We start from the raw sequence: 20,107 nt of genomic DNA, 5'->3' as shown, positions 1-20,107 counted from the left end.
TGGGCAACACTTTACCTGAGGCCAAGAATCGCAAACATTGACACCGTTGATTATCTGTCACATTTTCAACTACAATCCACATTCCTTCTCCACGGCCATCATGGAAAACGGGACATCTACCAATACACCGGGTGAGGGCAAGGACCCGTCTGGCTTCCTCTCAGATATCATCGGCAATCCTGTCACCGTCAAGTTGAACTCAGGCGTCGTTTACAAGGGTCAGTCCGGATACATCTTAAACTATAAACCTTTATACCAGTATACTAACATGACATTAATAGGCGAACTACAATCTGTTGACGGGTACATGAACATTGCTCTAGAAAAGACAGAAGAGTACGTGAATGGCGTAAGGCGAAGAGCATACGGTGACGCCTTCGTAAGAGGCAACAACGGTAAGTACACTTGATCCACCTAAGTAAATAATATTTTTTCCACATTTGTACTAATGAACATCTTACTCAAGTCATGTACATCTCGGCGGACTCATGATTCTTAGTTATTGATATTTCCTAATGGGAGCCTTCTGAGAATACTATTCAAGGGGAATTCTAACGATGCATACCGCACTACTCCGCCACGGTCGCATTTAACGCCTCCTACCTCTCCTCCAGAGGTCACAAGGGATATGCGCGTTTCCATTGACCGCATGCCCACGGATATGAGAGAAGTTGGAGAAGCTTTGCATCATGATGGTTATGAATTCCTCAACGCTGATATTTGATCAAGAGCAATGTTCTTACTTCCCATCTCCAGGCATCTTCTTGTGACATAAAGGCTCTCTTAGAGCCTATCCGTCCACGTGAAGAATGTGATACCATGTACCGCGATTTGACCCTTCTCGTTCCTTTCGACATCATCGCCCTCAAGAGTTTCTTTAAGAAGCCTATTCCAAGCATCTCGTTCATCACCCTTGAATATGGCAATCTGACTTAAAGTATTGAGTCGTAATGAAAGTTCTTCTTCACTTAGCCAGACCGTCCATTTCACAATATCTTCTCCACGCGGAAGGCTAAATTTAGGCATGCCGTCGGTAAATGTGTCTTTGAGGGCCTGGAGTGGGGTGGCTGGCAGTTGTTGCTCAAATACATCTTTCCATTTCTTGCCAGAGTGTCAGCTTCGTTCAGAATTCATCTTCCGGAAGAGATTACTAACCTGGTGTTTAAAACGAGGAAGCCCATCATCCAGTGAGTAGATGAAGTCATTTAACTTTTGCTCCCACTTTGTAGTTGATGGCCAGCTGTGAGGTTTGTTGTCTAAGCCCCGATTAACGATTCATATTCCACCGACTTCTTTACAGTAATTTGAGACGAGCTTACAATCCTCGATGTTCCAAATGGCTCCGAACACGGCGCCTGGTCTCAACACACGATGAATCTCTTTCAACGCTTCGGGAGTCGCAAACCTTGATTCATCAAAAACAAAGTGAGTTTCTAACTTGAAATTCTAGCCGGATAACTTACCAATGAAATGCCTATGTGAGTTAATATTAGCATTTCTCGATGTCCGGAACTATCTGAGCAATTATCAACTCACTTGAGCGGCAACACAAGCATCACCCCACTCATCCTCAACTGGCATCTTATCGGCCTTGCCATCAATCACTTCGACGCCGGGTAAATCTTTTTGTACAAGCTTATCCCTCATTGTGTGATGAGGTTCAATCGCTTTCACGACAAATCCCTCAGGTCGCTGGGCTATAAGCTCTGTGAACTTGCCAGTGCCCGAGGCAATCTCCACGATCTTGGCAGAAGGATATTGTGCAATCTTCAAACTTGATAGGAATTTCTCAAAAGCATCTGGCGGGTAAGAAGGGCGATATGCATCGTACGAAGCAGCATCCTTGAACCCCTCTTCCGCCTCTTTTGGGAGGGTGTTGTTGTTCTGGGATGTCATTTCGAAACAAGCAGACACAACGTTAATCTCGAAAAAATAACTTCACGAATCCAGTCTAAATATTGTTCGAATCGTTTGACATTGCAGACACCTATATCAACGTATTCCTTTGTCGGAGTCTAGGTATTTACAGTATGATTGAAGATACATACCCCACAATTGACTACTGTTAGTAGTGAAACCTGAACCGTCCCGTCCCAGCTATCCAGATTGACGCAATATCTTAGGAGTAGCCCTACGCTTATAACCGGCAATGACGGCAGAGCTAGGTATTAGCCGATGTATCACAGGTAACATTAATCTACGGATGTACATATGTGCCATACAAAATAATCATTGCTATGATTCCTATCAAGGACACCATGTCTCATAGTTGTATGTCCAGGTACATGTAGGATGATAAGTCAAGCTGGGAGGTTTCCGGACACCCTTGGTTTCCGGACCCATGCAAGGCTTTAGCCTTTTCGGGTATGGCGCAGGATTTTACTGATGTACCGTTTTGAACCAATCAACCGATTTTATTCTTATCGATATATTTTTATGGAAATAGAGCCCTTTCATTGGACGATCATTTTGATGGAATTACATAATTTCATAAAGATTGCATAAAAGCATAAACTTTCAACTAATTAAATGATTGCTTTTTAAATATTGATATATTTAAATAATAATTGATCATTACGTAAGTCAGTTACGAAAGCCTAAAGTAGCTAGCGCTTCGGTTAAGCGAATTAAGGTTAATCCGAGCCCGACATTAGCCATATTTGGCGAATCAGAACAAAGCTTGCCAAAACACTAAGCCTATTTACAGCTAGTATATAGCTTAATTGACTAGCACAGCTAGGCTATGCTCAAAATGTTAACTCGGACACTCTTAGCCAATAATGAGCTAGTAATCCTCCTGTCATTTCTCGAATGTACCGCGTTATACCCAAAGTGGCGTAAGCTATGCCCAAGGAGGCTAGCACCACGTTTCGTCCGGAATCTAAGGGTGTCCGAACTCTTCCCCCCTTGACTTAGATTAAATCGCACATCGTACCCAGGTTATCGGATCGTAGAACAGCATGCGTATATTTAGGTATGCATAACTAGGATAGTCGCAAACTCATAACCGAATTGGTCCTATGGTTTCATTTGTGCTTTCCGTCTCACTGCATAGATCCTACCGTACCGGACTTTCCTATACACAACTTTACTGCTCTAGCACCTGCCATGTAATACCTCACCTTACCTAAGACAAACATTGATACGTCGTACAGAAGCATCCATGGATGCGTTTTCCAAGTCAGCTTCAGGACCAATTCTGTGGCAGTTGCTCAAATCCAAGACCCCCCTAGATTCCAGGGGCGTTATTGCCCCATCTAAAAGGCCATGGATTAAAATAGCTAGCCAAGTTACCAGGATGGGCCAAGAGTCTTGATCTTCTCTTTAACAGTTTAATGCATCTTCATTTGGCGCGCTTCGTACGCCTAGTATCCAACCACATATTTGCACACGTAACACAACCCCTTAGTTCCAAGCCTCGGCGCATCAATACTTATTTCTCATTCAATAATCCAATTCTTCATCAATTCTCTAACATAGTTCCTATATAGTAGGATATCGTCAAGAGCCTCATGAACTTCCCTCTTTGTTCCGAACTGCTTCATCGAGACCGGGGTTGAAGGAGACCATTGTCGTTTATCGAGAATGTCATGAGCTCTTCAAAATCAACTTGACCTCCCTCTCTCATTTTCCTTTATTTGGAACGTCTTTCTAGGTAGTCGTATAGCACATTCTTTTTTCTAGATGATTCTTAGATACCGCCGGTTCAGGCGTAACTACTTACGCCCGATCCTCTTCGTCCTATTCTTCCTCTTCACCATCGACGCCATACTCCTCGTGCGCCGTCGTCCTAATACCTATCGAGCGAACCCAAACGATATTGACCGACGATCCTCCTCTTCTCCGTCGGGAAACACCACAGTCTTCATCGCATCGGTACATCGGAATACGGAAGTAATACAGAGGTCGGCATGGAATCAGGCGGTATTGGCTCTGGTCGATTACTTAGGCCCGGAGAATGTTCATTTATCGGCCGTTGAATCGGGCTCCCAGGAGGGAACAAAAGAGGCGCTGATGGATCTGAAGGCGGCGCTCGACGAGAGATCTGCTTCGAATACAATCAATCTGGGGTTGACGGTATGGGAGCAATTAGATGAGATTGACGCGAGGCCACCACCCGGTTCGCGGGAGCCCGGATGGATTTGGAACGTTGCCGAAAGTCAATTCGAGTTGCGCCGCATACCCTACCTTGCCAAGGTTCGCAACCAGGCCATGGAACCGCTCAAGCAGCTGCAGAGTGAGGGGAGAAAGTTTGACAAGGTCCTATGGTTGAACGATGTCGTGTTTGACGTAAGACTCTCGGACCTCACGTTTCTCGAAAACGTTGGAATAACTAAACCACTAACGCTGAGTTATCTAGGTTGAGGACATTGTCACATTATTCAATACTCGCGACAATAACTACGCAGCCGCTTGCTCCATGGACTACAAGGTCTCGCCTCTATACTACGACACGTTTGCGCTTCGGGATGACATGGGTCTGAAGACGATATCCCTTCATTGGCCGTGGTTCCAATCACCCACTTCGAGAGCATCAGCCGAACGCAATGCGCCAATTCGTGTAAAATCGTGCTGGAACGGAATTGTGGCGTTCAACTCAGCACCCTTTTATGCCAACCCGCCCCTCGAGTTCCGCGGTATCGACGACACACTAGCAGATCTACACTTAGAAGGCTCGGAGTGCTGTCTAATACATGCGGACAATTACCTTACGTCTGAGAAGGGCGTATGGCTGAATCCGAATGTCCGTGTCAGTTATGGTGTTAAGGCATATTACCAGATCCGGACGAACCGATTCCCCAACCCGTTCTGGACGGTGGTGGGCGCGTGGATCAACCGGCTTTATAGCTGGCACGTCAGCATCCAGAGCCGGCTCGAAAACCGGGTAGTCCAAAGTCGGGTGGAGCAATGGAAGCTCGAAACCCCCGACGGGGACTTGCCACGATACGAGCCCGGAGAGGCATGTCTCATCAACGAAATGCAAATAATGTGGTCGAACGGATGGAAACACTTGTAAAAATACACTCTTGGTATAGATAAAATGGAATTGGCTGGAAGGAAAAGGCTTTTTGTAGAATACCCAAAAGTCTAGGCGTTGTATTGAAATTTAATCCTCTTGAATCGCATATCATGGTATAGCTGATAAGTCGAAGCCATGTAGCTTCACCGTGATATAGACGTAACAGATTATGTTATACGTCAATGTCATCACTTATACTTGCGCCGCACAATTGGCATAGGTAGTTATTTTCTTTGAAATACTAATGGGTGATGGAATGCACCTACTCGAGCGTGTATAATATTGCACCCAGTCCACTCTATCACCTACAAAATATGTAGAATATGACCGTCTACCTGCCTACCACAGCACCTGCTCTGTATATACGAGCCGGTATATTTGCCGCCCGTCCAAAAATGCATGAACTATACATCTCAGCGCAATATTGTGTATCTAACCCCCGAAAAGCCATGAAATCACCGCAGAACGCCATTATACATCGTGATACCACAGCCGTGCGCTTCTCACAGCCAGTCCCAACTCAACCACCTCCCCATTCTTACTCCAACCTTGACAGCTTAGTTGGCAATTACCAGCCAACTATTTATTATGCCACATAAAATTCCTCAACCCATCCCACGTATCCGACTGCTGGTAAATATACGTCATACTACTCCTAAGCGACGGCTGCAACTCCTCGGGATGGTAGCGGAAGATATGCATAACCGCGCCCCACGACGTCGCTGCGAACACCGGCCACGCATAGTACGATATCAGCTCCGAGACATCAGGCCGCGATAAAAACGGCAGACCGCCCGCAAACCCATCCGCAGACGCGGGCTTTACGGCCAACCGCGCTAGCGCTAGGATCACGCGCGCGAACACGTACACCACGATCTGCTGGTTCACGCTCGATATCTTGCCGCTGCGCTTTCCCCTCCCGCCGAACACCGCGTACCCGCCTACCAGTCCCGCGAGCATGGTGTCGTATTTCCCTTCTTTCCCCGGACTCGCGCCCCAGTTCTTCAGCACATAGCACACGAGCTTGTATATCACGGCGAAGCGCGCCAGGTTCTGCGCGTGCGTGCGCGTCGCGCGGATCACGAGGGACGTCTTTTCCGCGAGCGTGCCCGGCCGGAAGAGGAACACCATTACCAGGGCGTGCGGGAACCGCACTTTGGCCCCGTAGACGGCGCCGTTGCGCGCGGCTTTGAGGATCGCGAGGACGTCGTGGTACGCTGGGTTTAGAATTATGCGCTCCAGCGCTGCTTTGGCGCTTTCGAGGGCTGTGGGCTCGGGGGGGAGGATTGGGGAGGACATTTTTGGGGGTGGGTTGAGGAAGCCGGTTGAGATGGGAGTGTGGAAAGGGGCGGGTGAGGTCGATTTACGTCGCGAGGAGAGCGACGTTGTCGGGAATTGGGTAGTTCGGGGATGTTACCGGATCATTGATGTTATGTTATGTAGGGATTGATCGAATCTGCCGAAAGATGATAGATACTACGATTTTCGTATGGAATGGAAGGAAGGCATTTTCCCGTGGAGGCTGGAAAGATGGAATAAAGCTGACGTTTCTTTTTGTCGGCCTCGGCAAGTGGCACATGTTGTTTCTCGGCTCAAAAGAAAGCTGGAGCCGGGATTCCAGGGATTCCAAGATGCGCTAGCGGGTCCCCTACAGCTATGACGCAGCATAACTCGTCCCTGCCCGTCCTGTACAGCGAATTAGAGCTATGCAATTGATTCAATTGGGATATGCAACCTGCGATTGCTTTGCATGTGATCGCGATCCCGATCTCTTCAACTTGGAGTTCATAACTCGTCTAAGTCAACTTTATAATTTGTTCTTCAATTAGCAAATAAAATCCTCTGACATTAAATTTGTGAAACATAGCATTCAGCCAGCCATTAATAGATATAAGCTTAAATTGAGGGAAATCTCAGCACTAATGCGGCAGCCTATCTCAAGCCACCCTCCTTATAGAAATCACCTAGCAAAGAAATTGGTTCACTAACATTCAATTAGGCAACTATCGCGCAACGTACACCGCTTCAAATAAAAGAATTATGCGACAAGATAAATGTTTACGCCAAATATTGATGGAAACTATCTCGATATACTTAGCCAGATATTCTTCGTCTTATTAACGGCACTAAATTTACTCACCCACCTAGCTACCGGAAGGTACCTAATAGGTGCTTAGTAGGTACGATAGTCGCTAACAAACCACCTGAAAACAAAGCGGTTGAATCGACGAACCGATGCTCTCCTTCAGGAGTCTGGAAAAGTATCTACTTCTTTAACTATAAAACTTCGTGCAAGGTGATTTCTTCATAGGTATTGTTTAGTTGTTGTTATCGTGATGTTGAGACCCTCGCTAACACCGGCTTATAACGCCGTCTCGTGATTTCGGCATTGTGATGCAATTGAAAAAAAAAAAAAAAAGAAGGAAATAGCAATTAAGGCAATGCATATATAAATAGATCTTCAAGAAGAATTCTACGTATCAAAAACTACGCTAAGAATGGGCATACCGGTTCGCATTCGGTTATACCTTAGTTGTTGTCTTCTTTCCTACCAAAGACATGAAAGGGGGCCATAGGCTAACGCTGCTAATAGGGATAAAATCGTTGTAAAGTCGAAGATATCTTGAAGAATCCCCTCTCGAATATATCAGAGAACACCGCTAGCGGTTACATAGATGTATTGTTGGGAAAGAGTTATGATTTTCAAATAACTTTATGGATAGGCCGTGATTATTTCTATCACATCGATACGGTGAAAGAGTGAAAGCTACTTGGAAGAGTACCTACCTTTAATATCTAGAAAATTTCCAACGTCTTTAGTTCTAGTTCATGTACCTATTCATAGATTAAAGCTTCTTATACCGAATTCATCCTGGATTACTTAGCCCAGATGGGATTCTACCCAACCCCCTATTCTCTTTGTGAAATATAGCCAGAGGAACAAAGGCTTCATTTTATCTTACTATCAAAGGTATAGTAGGCTCTAAGTGTCAAGCTTCTAGCCTAGTTTATTAAGGACTGTTCATTGAAATTGCGATCCCGTCAATGCTGACGAACACCTTAGCTTGTAGGTATACCGTGACTCCAGGTGATGAATTTTGGAGCTATTCACGTAATATCGGGATTACTTCCATATCCATTATGTCCGCATCATATCAGCACGTAGCAGAACAAGAATCATATCCATTTGAAACGATCTCTACCTCTCCACGATCTGATTGCAAAAGGCCCAAGCAAGATATGCGAAGGACTCCAGTTCCATGTTCCACTACTTACTGAAACTAGAAGTTACTGGAAATTTGGTCGCCGACCTCTGCTCCTTTCATGAACCCCTACTCGAAGAACAAGATATCTGAGATGTTTACATCCATATCTAGGTACCTATTAGTCTCGGCCAATAGAAAGATTGGTAACTACCTATAGACATGGTTCAAAATCTGGGGAAACTAAGCCTTTTAATCAGTTGATCACAACAGGGCTAGCTGAGCACAGGGAGGAATGAGTAAGGTATAATAACAAATTGCGGATACCCCGATAATTATAGACGTGTTGGGTCCTTATTGCTGGTTCATCAACAGTATGCTGACGACAGCTCCACTAGCGACTGTTTGATATTTGGGTGGCGCGAGAAAACAAGACTCCTGTTTATTCGTGACTGAGTACGATCGATGCTAAATGAGGAAGAGTCATTATCTCCGATATGTTCAATCGCCGACCCCCTCGTAAAATCTTGTCCAACTGGGTTGTTTGGACCTAACCAAGTGCCTTTACTTATATGGACTGGTGATATATGGAGAAGAATCCTACTATCCTAAAGTTGATGTGATTGACGCCGAGAAAAAACTCGCAAGAACACCACAGAACTTAGGAATAATCTTCAAGCCAGGATTATACTTCACCATAACTAATAAACCTTAAACATCGACGAATTAGAGTATCGTGAACAGCAACGATGTTATAACCGATTATAACCACGTGGGAAATTATCCAACGATGACGCTCTTACCTGCCGTTTAGGGTTATGCACATCTCCTCAGTATCCACAGGCCTTCCCAGGCAGCCAGGGGGGCCAGAAGAACCCACAACATGGCACTGCCATCCAGCTTGCATTCAGCTCACGAGTGGACATCTTCGCCTTCTGCGGCTGGATGCTGCGCACAAGCCCTGCTTCAAGGCCATAAGTCCTAGGCTAGGACTGCCAAGAGCTGCCAACAATGACTGGTAATGACAGTGACGCCATCACGGACTATGAGCTTCTGCGTCGGATATAGGGCAACTTCTACAGGTTGCAGTTATACATATATAACATACAGAGCGACGCCTTAGATCATGTAGTAGTTTTGTTCTGTACCGCTTGGTCTCTTCATCCATTTTCTTAGTATCTTTTCCCTTTTTTGTTAGATTTCTTTTCCTTTTTTCCTATTTGTCTCTCATTGACAGTCATCATGTACGCGACGAACTCCTCGCTCTGTCTTACAGATGCGTGTATCAAGGCATCATCTACCTTGTACTCTAATCTGAGTCCCAACTACCAGAATATCGACCCATGTACTAATTTCGAAGAAAGTATGTATCCTGTAACCCCAAAGAGCTGTAGTGAGAGTTACTAATATCGACTGAAAGTGGTCTGCGGTGGTTTCAGAGAACGTTACGCACTATCAGAAACAACAAGTTCGGTTAGCGAACAAACTTTGTTCACTCTTGCGAATTATGTATTCATGAAGAATATTCTCGAGGCTCCGTACGATACTTCTCTGGTAGGCAAGCCTTCAAACCGATGTGTTAATATAGCAACCAGCTAACTAGCCACTCAGGGTACAAACCCTTCGGTAGATGAGATGAATTTCGAGAAGCTGGTGAAGGGGTATAACACGTGCTTGAACGAAACCGCGATCACGGAGCTCGGTGTTCAGCCGTTGGTGACGTTTCTTGGGAACATCACCGAGATCTTCCCCGTCACAACCGCAGAATATAAAAGTAACAAGGCTTTTGGACCAAGCGATTATGAATCGTTCAGCGATGCCATCACTCACTTATTCCAGTATGGAATGGAACCCTTCTTTGGAATGACCGCTACCATCGATCCATTTAATCCCGTATGTCCCCTCGCTATGCCTCTATCGAAGAGCCATGCTAACTGGCCAGGATACTTATATCCCGGTTATAGCACCTACAGGTCCTGTAATTGGATCAGCGGTCTTTGCGGACGAGGAGTCGCTGGCGGCATACGAGAAGGTTGTCGCGGAAACGTTTGCCAATGTTCTGCCTACAAATGAGTCGCGATCTATCGCTAAAGAGTTGGCCCATGACGTTGTCGAACTTGAGACGAAGGTCGTTTCCATATCATCGGAAGCAGTGGTTTCTGAACTTTTCGTAAGTGGGCTACAGAGTGCCATTCCTAATGAAAAAAAATGAAGGCTCTGTTGTTGACTAGAAGATAGGATCTGACGAATATCACCGCGTTGGATAATGCCACCCAGCTTGCCCCGGCTTTCAACTTCGCCTCGGTGCTTAAGACGATCATTCCCGCGGCAGTGAACAGAACATCCTATCCCTTCCCAGAATATTCTGCCTCGATCTCCGAAATATTGGCGAATTCCACCAAGCGGGCGATTCAGGGATATTTCCTTTGGCAAGCTATCGTAAACCTCGAAGATACTGTTTATGCTCCGGAGTTACAGGCTCTCAAGCAACTCATAGATGTCACTAAGGGAAATGTAAGAATGCGCACTCTCCTTTCCCCTGCTTCCTTTTTTATATACTTCTGTGCTATCATGTCAGGGTTCTAATACTCTCCATAGGACCCCAGCCACAGACCCGAACGATGGAAGTTCTGCATGAATGATGTCAATGAGAAGATGTCATGGCTGCTCAGCAAACCATTCGTGGAAGCCAAGTACACGGACGCAGTCGAAAAGACCCTCAGGGAGATGACCACCAGGATCCAAAACCGTCTCGCCAGAAACATCGATAACATCGAATGGATGACGGACAAGGTAAAGGCGATCGCCAAGCACAAGGTCGAAGCCATCACCCAGAAGCTCGGATACCCACAAGCAGTAAGCACCTACCTACCATCATCGCACCAAACCAAAGCACCACTTCTACACGATGTCCTAACAGTCAGCATAGTTACCTAACCTCGACGACGCCGATTCCCTGCGGAACTACTACTGCGACCTGCAAGTAACCGACTCCTACTTCGCGAACAGCCTCTCGCACCAAAAATGGTACGCGCGAAAGACCGCGCTCCTAGTCGGCACCAAGCGGCAAGACAAAGCGTGGCCACAGCCCTCGACGGTCTCCGCGCTCACAATCAACGCCTTCTACCTCGCGACCGAGAACTCAATCACCATCATCGCCGGAACCCTGCAACAGCTCCTCTTCGACCCGGGGCTGCCCGCGTACCTAAACTACGGCGCGCTCGGCACTGTCATCGGGCACGAATACACACACTCCCTCGACAACAACGGCCGGCGCTGGGACGACCGCGGCGCGCTCGCGAACTGGTGGGACGCGGAGTCGGACGCCGGGTTCGAGAACCGCACACAATGCTTAATCCAGCAAGTCAGCGGGGACAACATAACGCTCAGCAGCGGGACCCAGCTCCCGGTGAACGGAACACTGACGCTCGGGGAGAACATCGCGGATACGGGCGGGATCAACACGGCGTACGACGCGTGGCTAGACAAGAGACAGGAAGACCCGGCCGCGGACTTCGATATCCCGGGGCTCGCGGAACGGTTCACGCGCGAACAGCTGTTCTACGTTGCGGCGGGTCAGTTTTTCTGCGATAAGGCGAGCGATGCGGCGATGGCGGGACAGTTGACGGCGGATGTGCATGCGCCGAATGCGGTGCGGATTAAGACTATGATGGAGAATTCGCGCGGGTTTAGGGAGGCTTTTAAGTGTCCTGTTCGGGAGCCTACTTGTGTGATTTACTGAGGGGGTGAGATGGGATGGGGGAGGGGGTAGGGGGTTTACTTTCTGTACCTAGAATATCTAATGGTTAGGACTTACTGTTTTGGAGGTTTAATGAGGGTAGATGCGGGCTTACGCAGATATGAATGATACATATTCTACGTATCTGTACATGGATCAATATTAAGGTGATAGTGGCTGTGAGCCCGGAGTTTTAATGATCTCCTATATCGGCTATGACGCCATTTTCTGCAGCCACTTTGGCTAGATGTCTCATCCCGCGCGCTCTGTGTCGATAGCCCGGTTACGTGATCCGGGGGAGATGGAGTCGTACGGATCTGGTTCCGTCGCGTTAAAAATAAGGGACCCACGTGGGAGAGATTGACTAGGGTTCTTCGGCTCACCCGATATCTAGTCTATACTAATTAGCGCTCTTGTTATGATTGGTAGTTGTTTACTCTATACCTACTAGGGAGGTCAATCAATCTCAGTGTTGCATTTTGATGACGATGGTTACCTGGTTACAGAGGATCTAATATACCTAGTAATCGAGACTTGGTGGTTGTTACGTTGTCGACAACATGCATCACCCCTGAGCACTTCATGTTTACGTGGTTGATGACTCTTCATAAATGAATAGTGAAATATGTCATTTTCATGTAGAATTTCAATTGTATTCAACAGACAGCAAATATGTCATTAGAACTTGCACTGGTTTATCTTAGGTACTTGTTTAATCTACCCAGTAGCCGTACAAATCACCCCTGATTTTCACCTAACAAGCACATCTACCAAGCTATAGCTTGGCGGATTCCCCCTCCTTAAGGAACTCAACCTTATTAGTCACAACACCGACGTTCTCAAGCTCGACCTCGACAAGATCGCCATCCTTCATCCACAACTTCGGGGTGCGGCCCATACCGACACCGGACGGTGTTCCCGTCCAGATCAGATCGCCAGGGAGCAGAGTGTGACCCCTGCTCAAAAATGAGATGGTTTGCCTAACGTTGAAGATCTGGTCCGCCGTGTTGCTCTCCTATAGTTCGTTCGTGTTAGTCAATGTTTCCGAATCCGTATATGCTTGAGTAATTTATCCTCTTACCTGTACAGTCTGTCCGTTTAACCTGGTGCTGATCTTCAGCGTCTGAGGGTCCTTGATGAGGTTGCTCGTCACGATACCCGGTCCATACGGTGCCCAGCCATCGAAACCCTTGCCTAGCGACCACTGACCACCACCACGGGCGACTTGCCAGTCACGGTGAGATACATCGTTGCCGATGGCGTAGCCGAGCACGTAGTTAAGCGCATCTGCCTCCGAGACGTCCCTAGCCTCCTTGCCGATTATGACGACAAGCTCACACTCGTAATCTAAGCCCTCCTCTTCTTGCGCTATCGGGTGCACGGGAATGGGGTCCGTGGGCCCAGATAGAGAGGTGACAGGCTTGAACTATTCGATAAGTTTAGCATACCGATCCGTAGGGTTTGCAGATGAGGGGTCCCGGGTTACGTACGAATAGAACTGGGTATTTGGGTAACGGTAGACCGGCCTAGGGATAGATATCAGCATGATAGAGCCCGAATAGCGATGCCGAGAAAAGACCGACCTCCTTAGCGTGTAGCGCATAGTTAAGGCCTAGGCATCGGACTGTCTTCACATCTTCTAGTGCGAGGGGTGCCAGCAGTAATCGGACGTCCGCGATTTGATCTGTGACTTCATGTTTGCCAAAAATATCTCCCTTGATAACTTTTGCTTTCTTCACTTTGGCAATGTCTGTTACACCCGCGGGTAGAATGGCGTCTCCGTAGTATGTTTGGCCATTCTTGGCGAGGAAACGGATTAGTCGCTACTGAGGAGTTAGTATACTTAGGTACATGGATCTATATGTGAGTTGAGAGGTGGGCTTACGTTGAAGGCCGGCATTGTTTTATTTTCAAGGCGTGTGAGATGTGAATGAGATTTGGATCAAACTTGGGAGAATAGTTGAAGATGAGTAAGATTCAGGTTATATAAAAGCAAGATATTCTAGATTCGGATCTGTGTAATATATCGGGTACGCCGTGTCTATTATATGTCTTCATTGAAACAAGTGGAGTAAGATGTAACTAAAGCTACGATTGAGGGACAGTACTTCCAGCTATGTAACAGAGATCGGGGTTTCGGATAACCTCGGACGGGATTGTTTTTAGCCTATCGCAGCCGCTGAAGCAAGCCCCGAGTACGGAGTTCGGGTTCCCCACCTAACGGCAGTTCGTTACCCCCCTCAGCCCCTTTTTCTTTTTCCCCCTTTTTTAATATGTAAACGTGAATACCCCACTATAAACTCCGACAATAATGATAGATCATTATTAATATATCACTAACCAACTGCCCTCATCCGTCCCGTGTATGACGTGAAGGCTTTCTCAGCATTCGCACCCGAGTCCCGACCGAGTAGAAGGATTTCTAGCGTTTCATTGGTTTCCCTTGCTGAAAGTTTACTGCATCTTATACGCTGCGAAACAACAGGCTTATGAAAATGCTTAGGAATGACAACATTGGCTGAAAGACGCGCGTCGGACTCTGAATGAGCACAAACCTTTGATAAAACACCTAATTCGAGATAAGTTAGAGAACTAACATTTTTTTGTAAACTCCACTAAATAACATTTTGAAATCTCAGCCGACCCAGATTATCGGCCTTAAATTTAGCTACTAGCTCATCCTGCTTCTCCTACGTTTGTGTCTTGGCTTGGCACTAATTCGTCGTAGCTAGCATGCGACTACTTTTCCGGCTACCAACAGAGGCAGTCAGCCTGGATCCTGCCGTGGAACCAGATGCAAACCTACTAGAATGAACCGACCGACACGCCACGAAGACTCGGTAAACCTCCCCGGGTATTGATGGTCACTATCACGTGACATCAAACGGTTTGGTTTATTCTGGAAATCATCATCTGATCCAGAGGCTCCAGTGCTCGGTCTATAGTCATGTTCGGGTCTGTCGTCAAAACAGACTTTCCAGCAGTCATCGGGTGGCGCTCCGGAGCTGGGTTCTTGAGGTACGGCATCACTCGACCTCGATGAGCAGCGCGATATTGCTTCGTCAATTAGTCTAAACTCATATGAGATCGTAAACGAGGACGCACCTTGATTTGATTGACAAGCGCGTCAAGTTCTCCTCTCAGCATCGGGTCCTCGTCATTTCTCAAGCTCTGACGAGCGGGATGGGTTTTGATAGTCGTGCATAGAGACTGTTGGCTGGCGGGAATGTATCTTTCCATGTCTTCGTCTGGAAGATATCTCTCCATTCCCAGAAAAGCATCCAGCGCCTGGAAAACTAGGATATGGTTACCGGACACTCCGTTAAACCGTACGAATTCGTTGTTGATCATTCTGCCAACACCCCATCCGTGGAAGCCTTGTACATAGTTCAACCAGATCTTGCGCGAAATGTGGACTTCCTTCATCTGTTGGAAGAAAAGTTGGATCAGCGTGCGAAGAGCAGAGTTGATGTTTCTCAGGCTTTCTAGACAGGCGTCTTTTCGGCCATTCTCAAAGGAAACTAATGCAAGAGTGATGTTATAGTAGATATCGAATCCCTAGATATGATAGTCAGAGTCATTTCTAGCGGTGCCAAGAATCCAAACGAACCATGACTTCCACATCATATAACAGTTTGAAGAACGCCTCCTCTGTCGACTGAATCTGTGGAGGGAGCGCGATAGTGAACTTGAACACCCTCTCGCCCCTCTCATTGAAGTTTAGCAGGACATTGGATGTGTGGTTGCCACTGTCTGAGATTAAGCCGTAATATCTTTGAAGGTATGGGAATGGTAGCTCCAATTCAGGGGGTAAATCCACAACGTCTTCTGCTTGCGCAACCTTAACAACAGGTAGTGTAGCCCATCTGCACCCCTATTAGCACAATGGTATCGGTATATGAGGCTGTGAGGGGCCTAGAAATATACCTATATGCGTGGCGACAAAGGCTTATGCAGCAGTAGAAGGCATTAAGCACATCCCGAGTGACGAGCTCCCAATTATCCGCTTCGACGTCCTCAAGAATCTTCATGACTGATTCGAGGCGAACCCTATCCTGGAGTAGCTTCTTCATAGTACCACGATACCTCTCTCGTCGCTCGGTATTGACAGCATCGTCTAAAGACGGTGTAGCTGTTGCCAACCAGGGGGCGAGTTCCAAGAATATTGTTTTATATGGAAGAAGTGCTTCTGGCCATGAATCATGATTCGCTCTAGGCGGCCACTTCGGTCTTGATATTAGTATTCAAGATATTCTCAGGGATGTGTGAGAGGGAAGGGAGCCTACATCACCCGCTCCATCCCTCTCAATCATATATGCGAAGGACGCTGCAACTGTATTCCGGGAGGCAAGACTTCGGACATGTTCGATCTTGCTTGTCCTACTAGAGAGAGGGGTTGTCTGTGGATGGCTTTTGAATTTTCTATAAGAGAAAAGTATGATAAACAGTGCAATGACACAGATAGAAGCTGTGGTAGACATTTTGGAAATATTGTGAATACCTAGGGGTTTCGCAGTAAGCCTTTGGATGATGAAATGGTGATAACCTATATTCAACAAATAGCTAACTCAATGGCGAAATAAATATATATTTGATATCCATCGAATGTACATTCACATTCAGTACAGAAGTCAGATCTACCCTTGGCATACTCCCATCTTTATACAGACCCTAATATTTCAATTACTTAGTGACACATCTAAATTACAATATACTGATCCCATGGAAGGGATACTAGATGTGTACGTAGAAATTTACGTATTACTAAGATAAAAAAGATATCGTGGTGGATGAGAGATTTTACAACCTTTCCAGGTAATAATAACAAAATCCTAGCCATTCAGCCCTAACAGGCTCGCATCCGCGCCATAAGTACCTACCCATGCGAAACCGAAAACTCTAACCCGGGTATAACGAGAGCATGCAGTGAAATGTAGTACCAGGGGATTCAGCTGTATGTACCTGAAGGTGCGTTCGTAGATATCATGTATTTTCGAATATTTCGATCTGACTGATTGCATGTAAAGGGACAGCTGAATGCTGGTTCCCCGAAGCACGCCACAGGGGTCGCTTATAATCCTTTACCAACTGAGGGTGATGTTCTCGGTCCATTACGTTTGTCCGTTAATTAATCAAAAAGGCGTCTTGAAATAGATCCCCATAACATGTGTAGTTATATCATGTTTGTCAGCTAATATAACTTCCTTATATAGGCCTAATTATCAATAGGTAAACCAACTCAGTAATGGGATCCCCAGGCATTGACGCATGCATGCGATACGCTCAATACCTACGGAGATACTCTATTTTTGGATAGGTATGTACTGTTTCCTAGGAAGGTAGATAGGTCGTCAGATATGTTGTATGAGTCAAAGATGAAGTCAAAGTGGCTCACCGACGACCTTTTACCACTATTATGGGCTATGATATGCGGTATCCAAGCGGCACAAATGGTTGTAGCGATTTACTACATGAATACGAGAGTGCTAGTTATGTAGTACGTTTACTCTAAGGTCGACCGACTAGACAGTAGGTAGATAGATAGTAGATATATACAAGAACAACTAGTTAATCTACTCCACCGGTGCGAAGAAACTGAACCGGCCTTCAGGATCATACTTAGTCTTCAAAGCCTTAAGACGATCCTGGCGCCACTGTTCGTAGCCGTACCAGTTCTGCGGCGTCTCGTCCCCGTAGGCGTAATTTACATACGCATGCAGCTCTTCGCTACCGCTACCTTGGCGGATAATCTCTCTAAGTTGATTGCCAAGTTCGGCCGCCCGGTCATCAAGGTCCTTCCCAGCGGGCGTGTACGTGATTAGCGGGGCAGTGAGCATGTTGTCGCTTCGGAAGGCGAATGCCGTAGAGTCGCCGTCGATTGCCTGTACGCCCTGGACGGGATACGATTCGAACATGAAAATGGAGGAGGTGAATGGTGAATCTCCTGACACATTCGCTGCGTAAGTGTCGTATGCTAGCTTCTGAGCTGGGACATTGTATTCTTTGATGTAAGCGGGGAAGCGTGGGTTGGCGAGCCCAGACTTTTGGCACGGAGCGGAATCGAGGGCAATCTGTACCCACCCAGCAACATCTTTGTAGGTACCAGATTCGGCTTCGACTGATAGAGCTCCGATATCGTGGAAGGGTTTCGTATATGTCGGGTCGACGGATGTTGCTCCTTCTTGGATGATATAGAACAAGATGATGGGCTAGAGAGTGAGGTAAGTACTGGGTATCAAGCAGGATATCATCAACAATGAATGCATTCTCACTTACCTTGTTCGGGTCAAGGCTAGGTATGTTAAGCCAGTACGACCAATTGATCAGATTAACGGGTATGTTTGCAAGGTGGTCATTAGCGGCTTGGTAAAGAGCCTCAACTTTATCGCCGTCGAATATAAGGGTTTCAATTGCCCAATCGTACTGAGATCTATCGTAAATCTTCGACGTAAGAGAGGTGACGATGCCGAAGTTCTGACCGGCACCTTTCATGCCCCACCAGAGGTCCGAGTTTTCATCGATTGTCTGCAAGGTACCGTCTGCCAATACCACATTCATAGAAACGAACTGGTCTGCTACAAGTCCGTAATGTCCTTGAAGCCATCCGTGGCCACCTCCAAGCGCGGGGCCAAGAACGCTCACGCATTCGCAGGTACCGGTCACTGTAAGTGACGTGAGTATTAAGTTTTATAAAAGAGATCCACGGATATAAGCGCTAACCTGTTTCCTTTCCCGCACTCCAGAGGGTATCGGTGACAGCTTTGGATAATGTGCCACCCCCAACTGTTACCGTCTGATTATCTGGGGCAATGCTCACACTTGATAATTGGCCTAGATAAATCTCGATCCCCCCCTGCATGCGGCCTAGCGTGGTAATTGCGGCGTGAGCACCATTGAAAGCCAGGATGGGCAAGTTTTCCTTATTTGCGTACTGGACCTAGGAGAGCGAATCATAATGTCAGATCCGGATTTTGTGAGACTGAGGCTGTGCCAAGACGGCAGCCGATGCGAAGGCGTCGAGGATTCAGACACTGCCTGAGACATTGGAAGATAGTAAAGCTAGTAAAACTTACAATCTTAACAACATCATCCTCTGTAGCAGGAACCACAGCAACGTTGATGATGGGCTCTGCCAATGAGGACCATCTCGTTGTCAATGTACCGAACTCAGTCGAGTTCGGAAAATAGACCTTGGCTTCAGGTGAGAGTGCGTCGGTAAGGGCTTTCGCGTGTCCCTCAGACGCTGAGCTGCCGAGGACGTTATCCAGATAGGCAGACATCAGGATTGTCGCGAATAAGAAGATACTGATCCTTAACCAGCGCATTTTGGCGGCGAATTGAGGACTTTGTGCAATACTTAAGAGACCCAAAACACGTGGAAGAATGTGCAGAACCCGAATCTGCAATATCACCCAAACCGACGGTGATACAGAGAGACATTGTTTTGATTGATGGGTAGCCCAATCGTTCGGTTTTGTTCTCTACACCATCCTCCCTTCCATAGTGTGGTCCACGTTGCAATGGAAGTCCTCCTAACGATACCCGTACCTGGCTGCCTGGGCAGCATCCTTCGTGAAGTGACTTACGATCTGTCGCCATTCGATCCGTTTGGGTACATCGGTCTATAACCTTGGAATTAAATGGATCGAATCCCTGCTCTTCTCCACTATCATGATCAAAGATCCATTTAATTAGCATTAGCCCCGCATCTAACCGTAACTTTGGGTCTAGAGTTGAAGCTAGGGCTGGCTAGGCTGAGACTGAGTGAGGATAGGGTTAGTCTTGACCCACTATCGAGCCTCATCCGTGTACTTTGTAAACGGATTATAGAGACTTAAAAGGTTAATTACTTATTATTTAGAACTTAACCAACTTCTTCTATACAATATCTTTTACGAAAGGTTCGTTCTGAATATCATTTGTAAATGTACTGGCACCCCACGCAAGGATGATCCATCCCTGACGGAATTACTTTTGCATTGACTAGTCGCGTCATTTAGAAAATGATATATGATATCAGATTTAATTGGTTCCGTGGGTTGCACAAAAGACTCAAGGACCACAGTCTACATGATACTTACAGGATTACAAAGGCAGCACAACATCACGTCGACGTATACCTAAGCGACCTATTAGAAAAGAATA

At 46.6% G+C, this 20,107-nt stretch overlaps 8 protein-coding genes across 8 annotated transcripts; 3 read left to right on the top strand and 5 right to left on the bottom strand.

Moving 5' to 3' along the window:
- Positions 1 to 100: 100 nt before the first annotated feature.
- GGS22DRAFT_183067 (U6 snRNA-associated Sm-like protein LSm6) lies at positions 101 to 492 on the top strand (the record flags this gene model as incomplete). The annotated part of the gene is made up of 3 exons (XM_047964047.1): positions 101 to 218; positions 282 to 395; positions 467 to 492. The coding sequence occupies 3 exons, from the start codon at positions 101 to 103 to the stop codon at positions 490 to 492; spliced, it is 258 nt and encodes an 85-aa protein (XP_047823558.1).
- Positions 464 to 2,148, bottom strand: GGS22DRAFT_3216 (S-adenosyl-L-methionine-dependent methyltransferase). Its single transcript, XM_047966807.1, has 5 exons — positions 1,537 to 2,148; positions 1,464 to 1,474; positions 1,320 to 1,405; positions 1,156 to 1,256; positions 464 to 1,101 (listed from the first exon to the last, which is right to left on the bottom strand). The coding sequence occupies exons 1-5, from the start codon at positions 1,894 to 1,896 to the stop codon at positions 784 to 786; spliced, it is 876 nt and encodes a 291-aa protein (XP_047823557.1). The 5' UTR covers positions 1,897 to 2,148; the 3' UTR covers positions 464 to 783.
- Positions 2,149 to 2,984: 836 nt separating this feature from the next.
- GGS22DRAFT_148995 (glycosyltransferase family 69 protein) lies at positions 2,985 to 5,125 on the top strand. Its single transcript, XM_047959072.1, has 2 exons — positions 2,985 to 4,290; positions 4,361 to 5,125. Exons 1-2 carry the CDS (start codon positions 3,685 to 3,687, stop codon positions 5,015 to 5,017), a joined length of 1,263 nt encoding a protein of 420 aa, XP_047823556.1. The 5' UTR covers positions 2,985 to 3,684; the 3' UTR covers positions 5,018 to 5,125.
- A 112-nt stretch (positions 5,126 to 5,237) lies between these two features.
- Positions 5,238 to 6,802, bottom strand: GGS22DRAFT_148993 (peroxisomal membrane protein 4). Its single transcript, XM_047959071.1, has one exon. It carries the CDS (start codon positions 6,317 to 6,319, stop codon positions 5,600 to 5,602), a length of 720 nt encoding a protein of 239 aa, XP_047823555.1. The 5' UTR covers positions 6,320 to 6,802; the 3' UTR covers positions 5,238 to 5,599.
- Positions 6,803 to 9,465: 2,663 nt separating this feature from the next.
- GGS22DRAFT_176943 (Metalloprotease) lies at positions 9,466 to 11,965 on the top strand (the record flags this gene model as incomplete). The annotated part of the gene is made up of 7 exons (XM_047963476.1): positions 9,466 to 9,586; positions 9,644 to 9,777; positions 9,835 to 10,116; positions 10,166 to 10,393; positions 10,462 to 10,737; positions 10,822 to 11,079; positions 11,153 to 11,965. The coding sequence occupies 7 exons, from the start codon at positions 9,466 to 9,468 to the stop codon at positions 11,963 to 11,965; spliced, it is 2,112 nt and encodes a 703-aa protein (XP_047823554.1).
- Positions 11,966 to 12,580: 615 nt separating this feature from the next.
- Positions 12,581 to 14,031, bottom strand: GGS22DRAFT_148987 (uncharacterized protein). Its single transcript, XM_047959070.1, has 5 exons — positions 13,848 to 14,031; positions 13,546 to 13,785; positions 13,453 to 13,488; positions 13,044 to 13,388; positions 12,581 to 12,977 (listed from the first exon to the last, which is right to left on the bottom strand). The coding sequence occupies exons 1-5, from the start codon at positions 13,860 to 13,862 to the stop codon at positions 12,738 to 12,740; spliced, it is 876 nt and encodes a 291-aa protein (XP_047823553.1). The 5' UTR covers positions 13,863 to 14,031; the 3' UTR covers positions 12,581 to 12,737.
- Positions 14,032 to 14,842: 811 nt separating this feature from the next.
- Positions 14,843 to 16,443, bottom strand: GGS22DRAFT_183061 (uncharacterized protein; the record flags this gene model as incomplete). Its single annotated transcript, XM_047964046.1, has 5 exons — positions 14,843 to 15,019; positions 15,068 to 15,520; positions 15,573 to 15,828; positions 15,890 to 16,185; positions 16,249 to 16,443. The coding sequence occupies 5 exons, from the start codon at positions 16,441 to 16,443 to the stop codon at positions 14,843 to 14,845; spliced, it is 1,377 nt and encodes a 458-aa protein (XP_047823552.1).
- Positions 16,444 to 17,504: 1,061 nt separating this feature from the next.
- On the bottom strand, positions 17,505 to 19,870 carry GGS22DRAFT_3159 (putative FAD-dependent oxygenase). Its single transcript, XM_047966794.1, has 4 exons — positions 19,036 to 19,870; positions 18,683 to 18,899; positions 18,239 to 18,624; positions 17,505 to 18,171 (listed from the first exon to the last, which is right to left on the bottom strand). Exons 1-4 carry the CDS (start codon positions 19,285 to 19,287, stop codon positions 17,536 to 17,538), a joined length of 1,491 nt encoding a protein of 496 aa, XP_047823551.1. The 5' UTR covers positions 19,288 to 19,870; the 3' UTR covers positions 17,505 to 17,535.
- Between the last annotated feature and the right edge of the window lie 237 nt (positions 19,871 to 20,107).

This window comes from Annulohypoxylon maeteangense (assembly GCF_022496945.1).
Source record: "Annulohypoxylon maeteangense strain CBS 123835 unplaced genomic scaffold GGS22scaffold_1, whole genome shotgun sequence".
NCBI lineage: Eukaryota > Fungi > Ascomycota > Sordariomycetes > Xylariales > Hypoxylaceae > Annulohypoxylon > Annulohypoxylon maeteangense.
Note: the sequence above shows the minus strand (reverse complement) of the source record. Positions and strands in the feature narration are given on the sequence as shown.

Bases quoted from the DNA above. Each gene is read 5' to 3' on its own strand.
- GGS22DRAFT_3216 (XM_047966807.1), bottom strand. From the start codon at position 1,896: ATGACATCCCAGAACAACAACACCCTCCCAAAAGAGGCGGAAGAGGGG. The intron at 1,257-1,319 runs GTAAGCTCGTCT...ATCGGGGCTTAG, and splicing joins CATTTGGAACATCGAGGATT to ACAACAAACCTCACAGCTGG. The intron at 1,102-1,155 runs GTTAGTAATCTC...CACTCTGGCAAG, and splicing joins TTCCTCGTTTTAAACACCAG to AAATGGAAAGATGTATTTGA.
- GGS22DRAFT_148995 (XM_047959072.1), top strand. From the start codon at position 3,685: ATGATTCTTAGATACCGCCGGTTCAGGCGTAACTACTTACGCCCGATC. The intron at 4,291-4,360 runs GTAAGACTCTCG...TGAGTTATCTAG, and splicing joins TGAACGATGTCGTGTTTGAC to GTTGAGGACATTGTCACATT.
- GGS22DRAFT_148993 (XM_047959071.1), bottom strand. From the start codon at position 6,319: ATGTCCTCCCCAATCCTCCCCCCCGAGCCCACAGCCCTCGAAAGCGCC.
- GGS22DRAFT_148987 (XM_047959070.1), bottom strand. The intron at 13,489-13,545 runs GTCGGTCTTTTC...ATCTATCCCTAG, and splicing joins ATGCGCTACACGCTAAGGAG to GCCGGTCTACCGTTACCCAA. The intron at 13,389-13,452 runs GTACGTAACCCG...CTTATCGAATAG, and splicing joins CCAAATACCCAGTTCTATTC to TTCAAGCCTGTCACCTCTCT.
- GGS22DRAFT_3159 (XM_047966794.1), bottom strand. From the start codon at position 19,287: ATGCGCTGGTTAAGGATCAGTATCTTCTTATTCGCGACAATCCTGATG. The intron at 18,625-18,682 runs GTTAGCGCTTAT...CGTCACTTACAG, and splicing joins GAGTGCGGGAAAGGAAACAG to TGACCGGTACCTGCGAATGC. The intron at 18,172-18,238 runs GTAAGTGAGAAT...CTCACTCTCTAG, and splicing joins CTAGCCTTGACCCGAACAAG to CCCATCATCTTGTTCTATAT.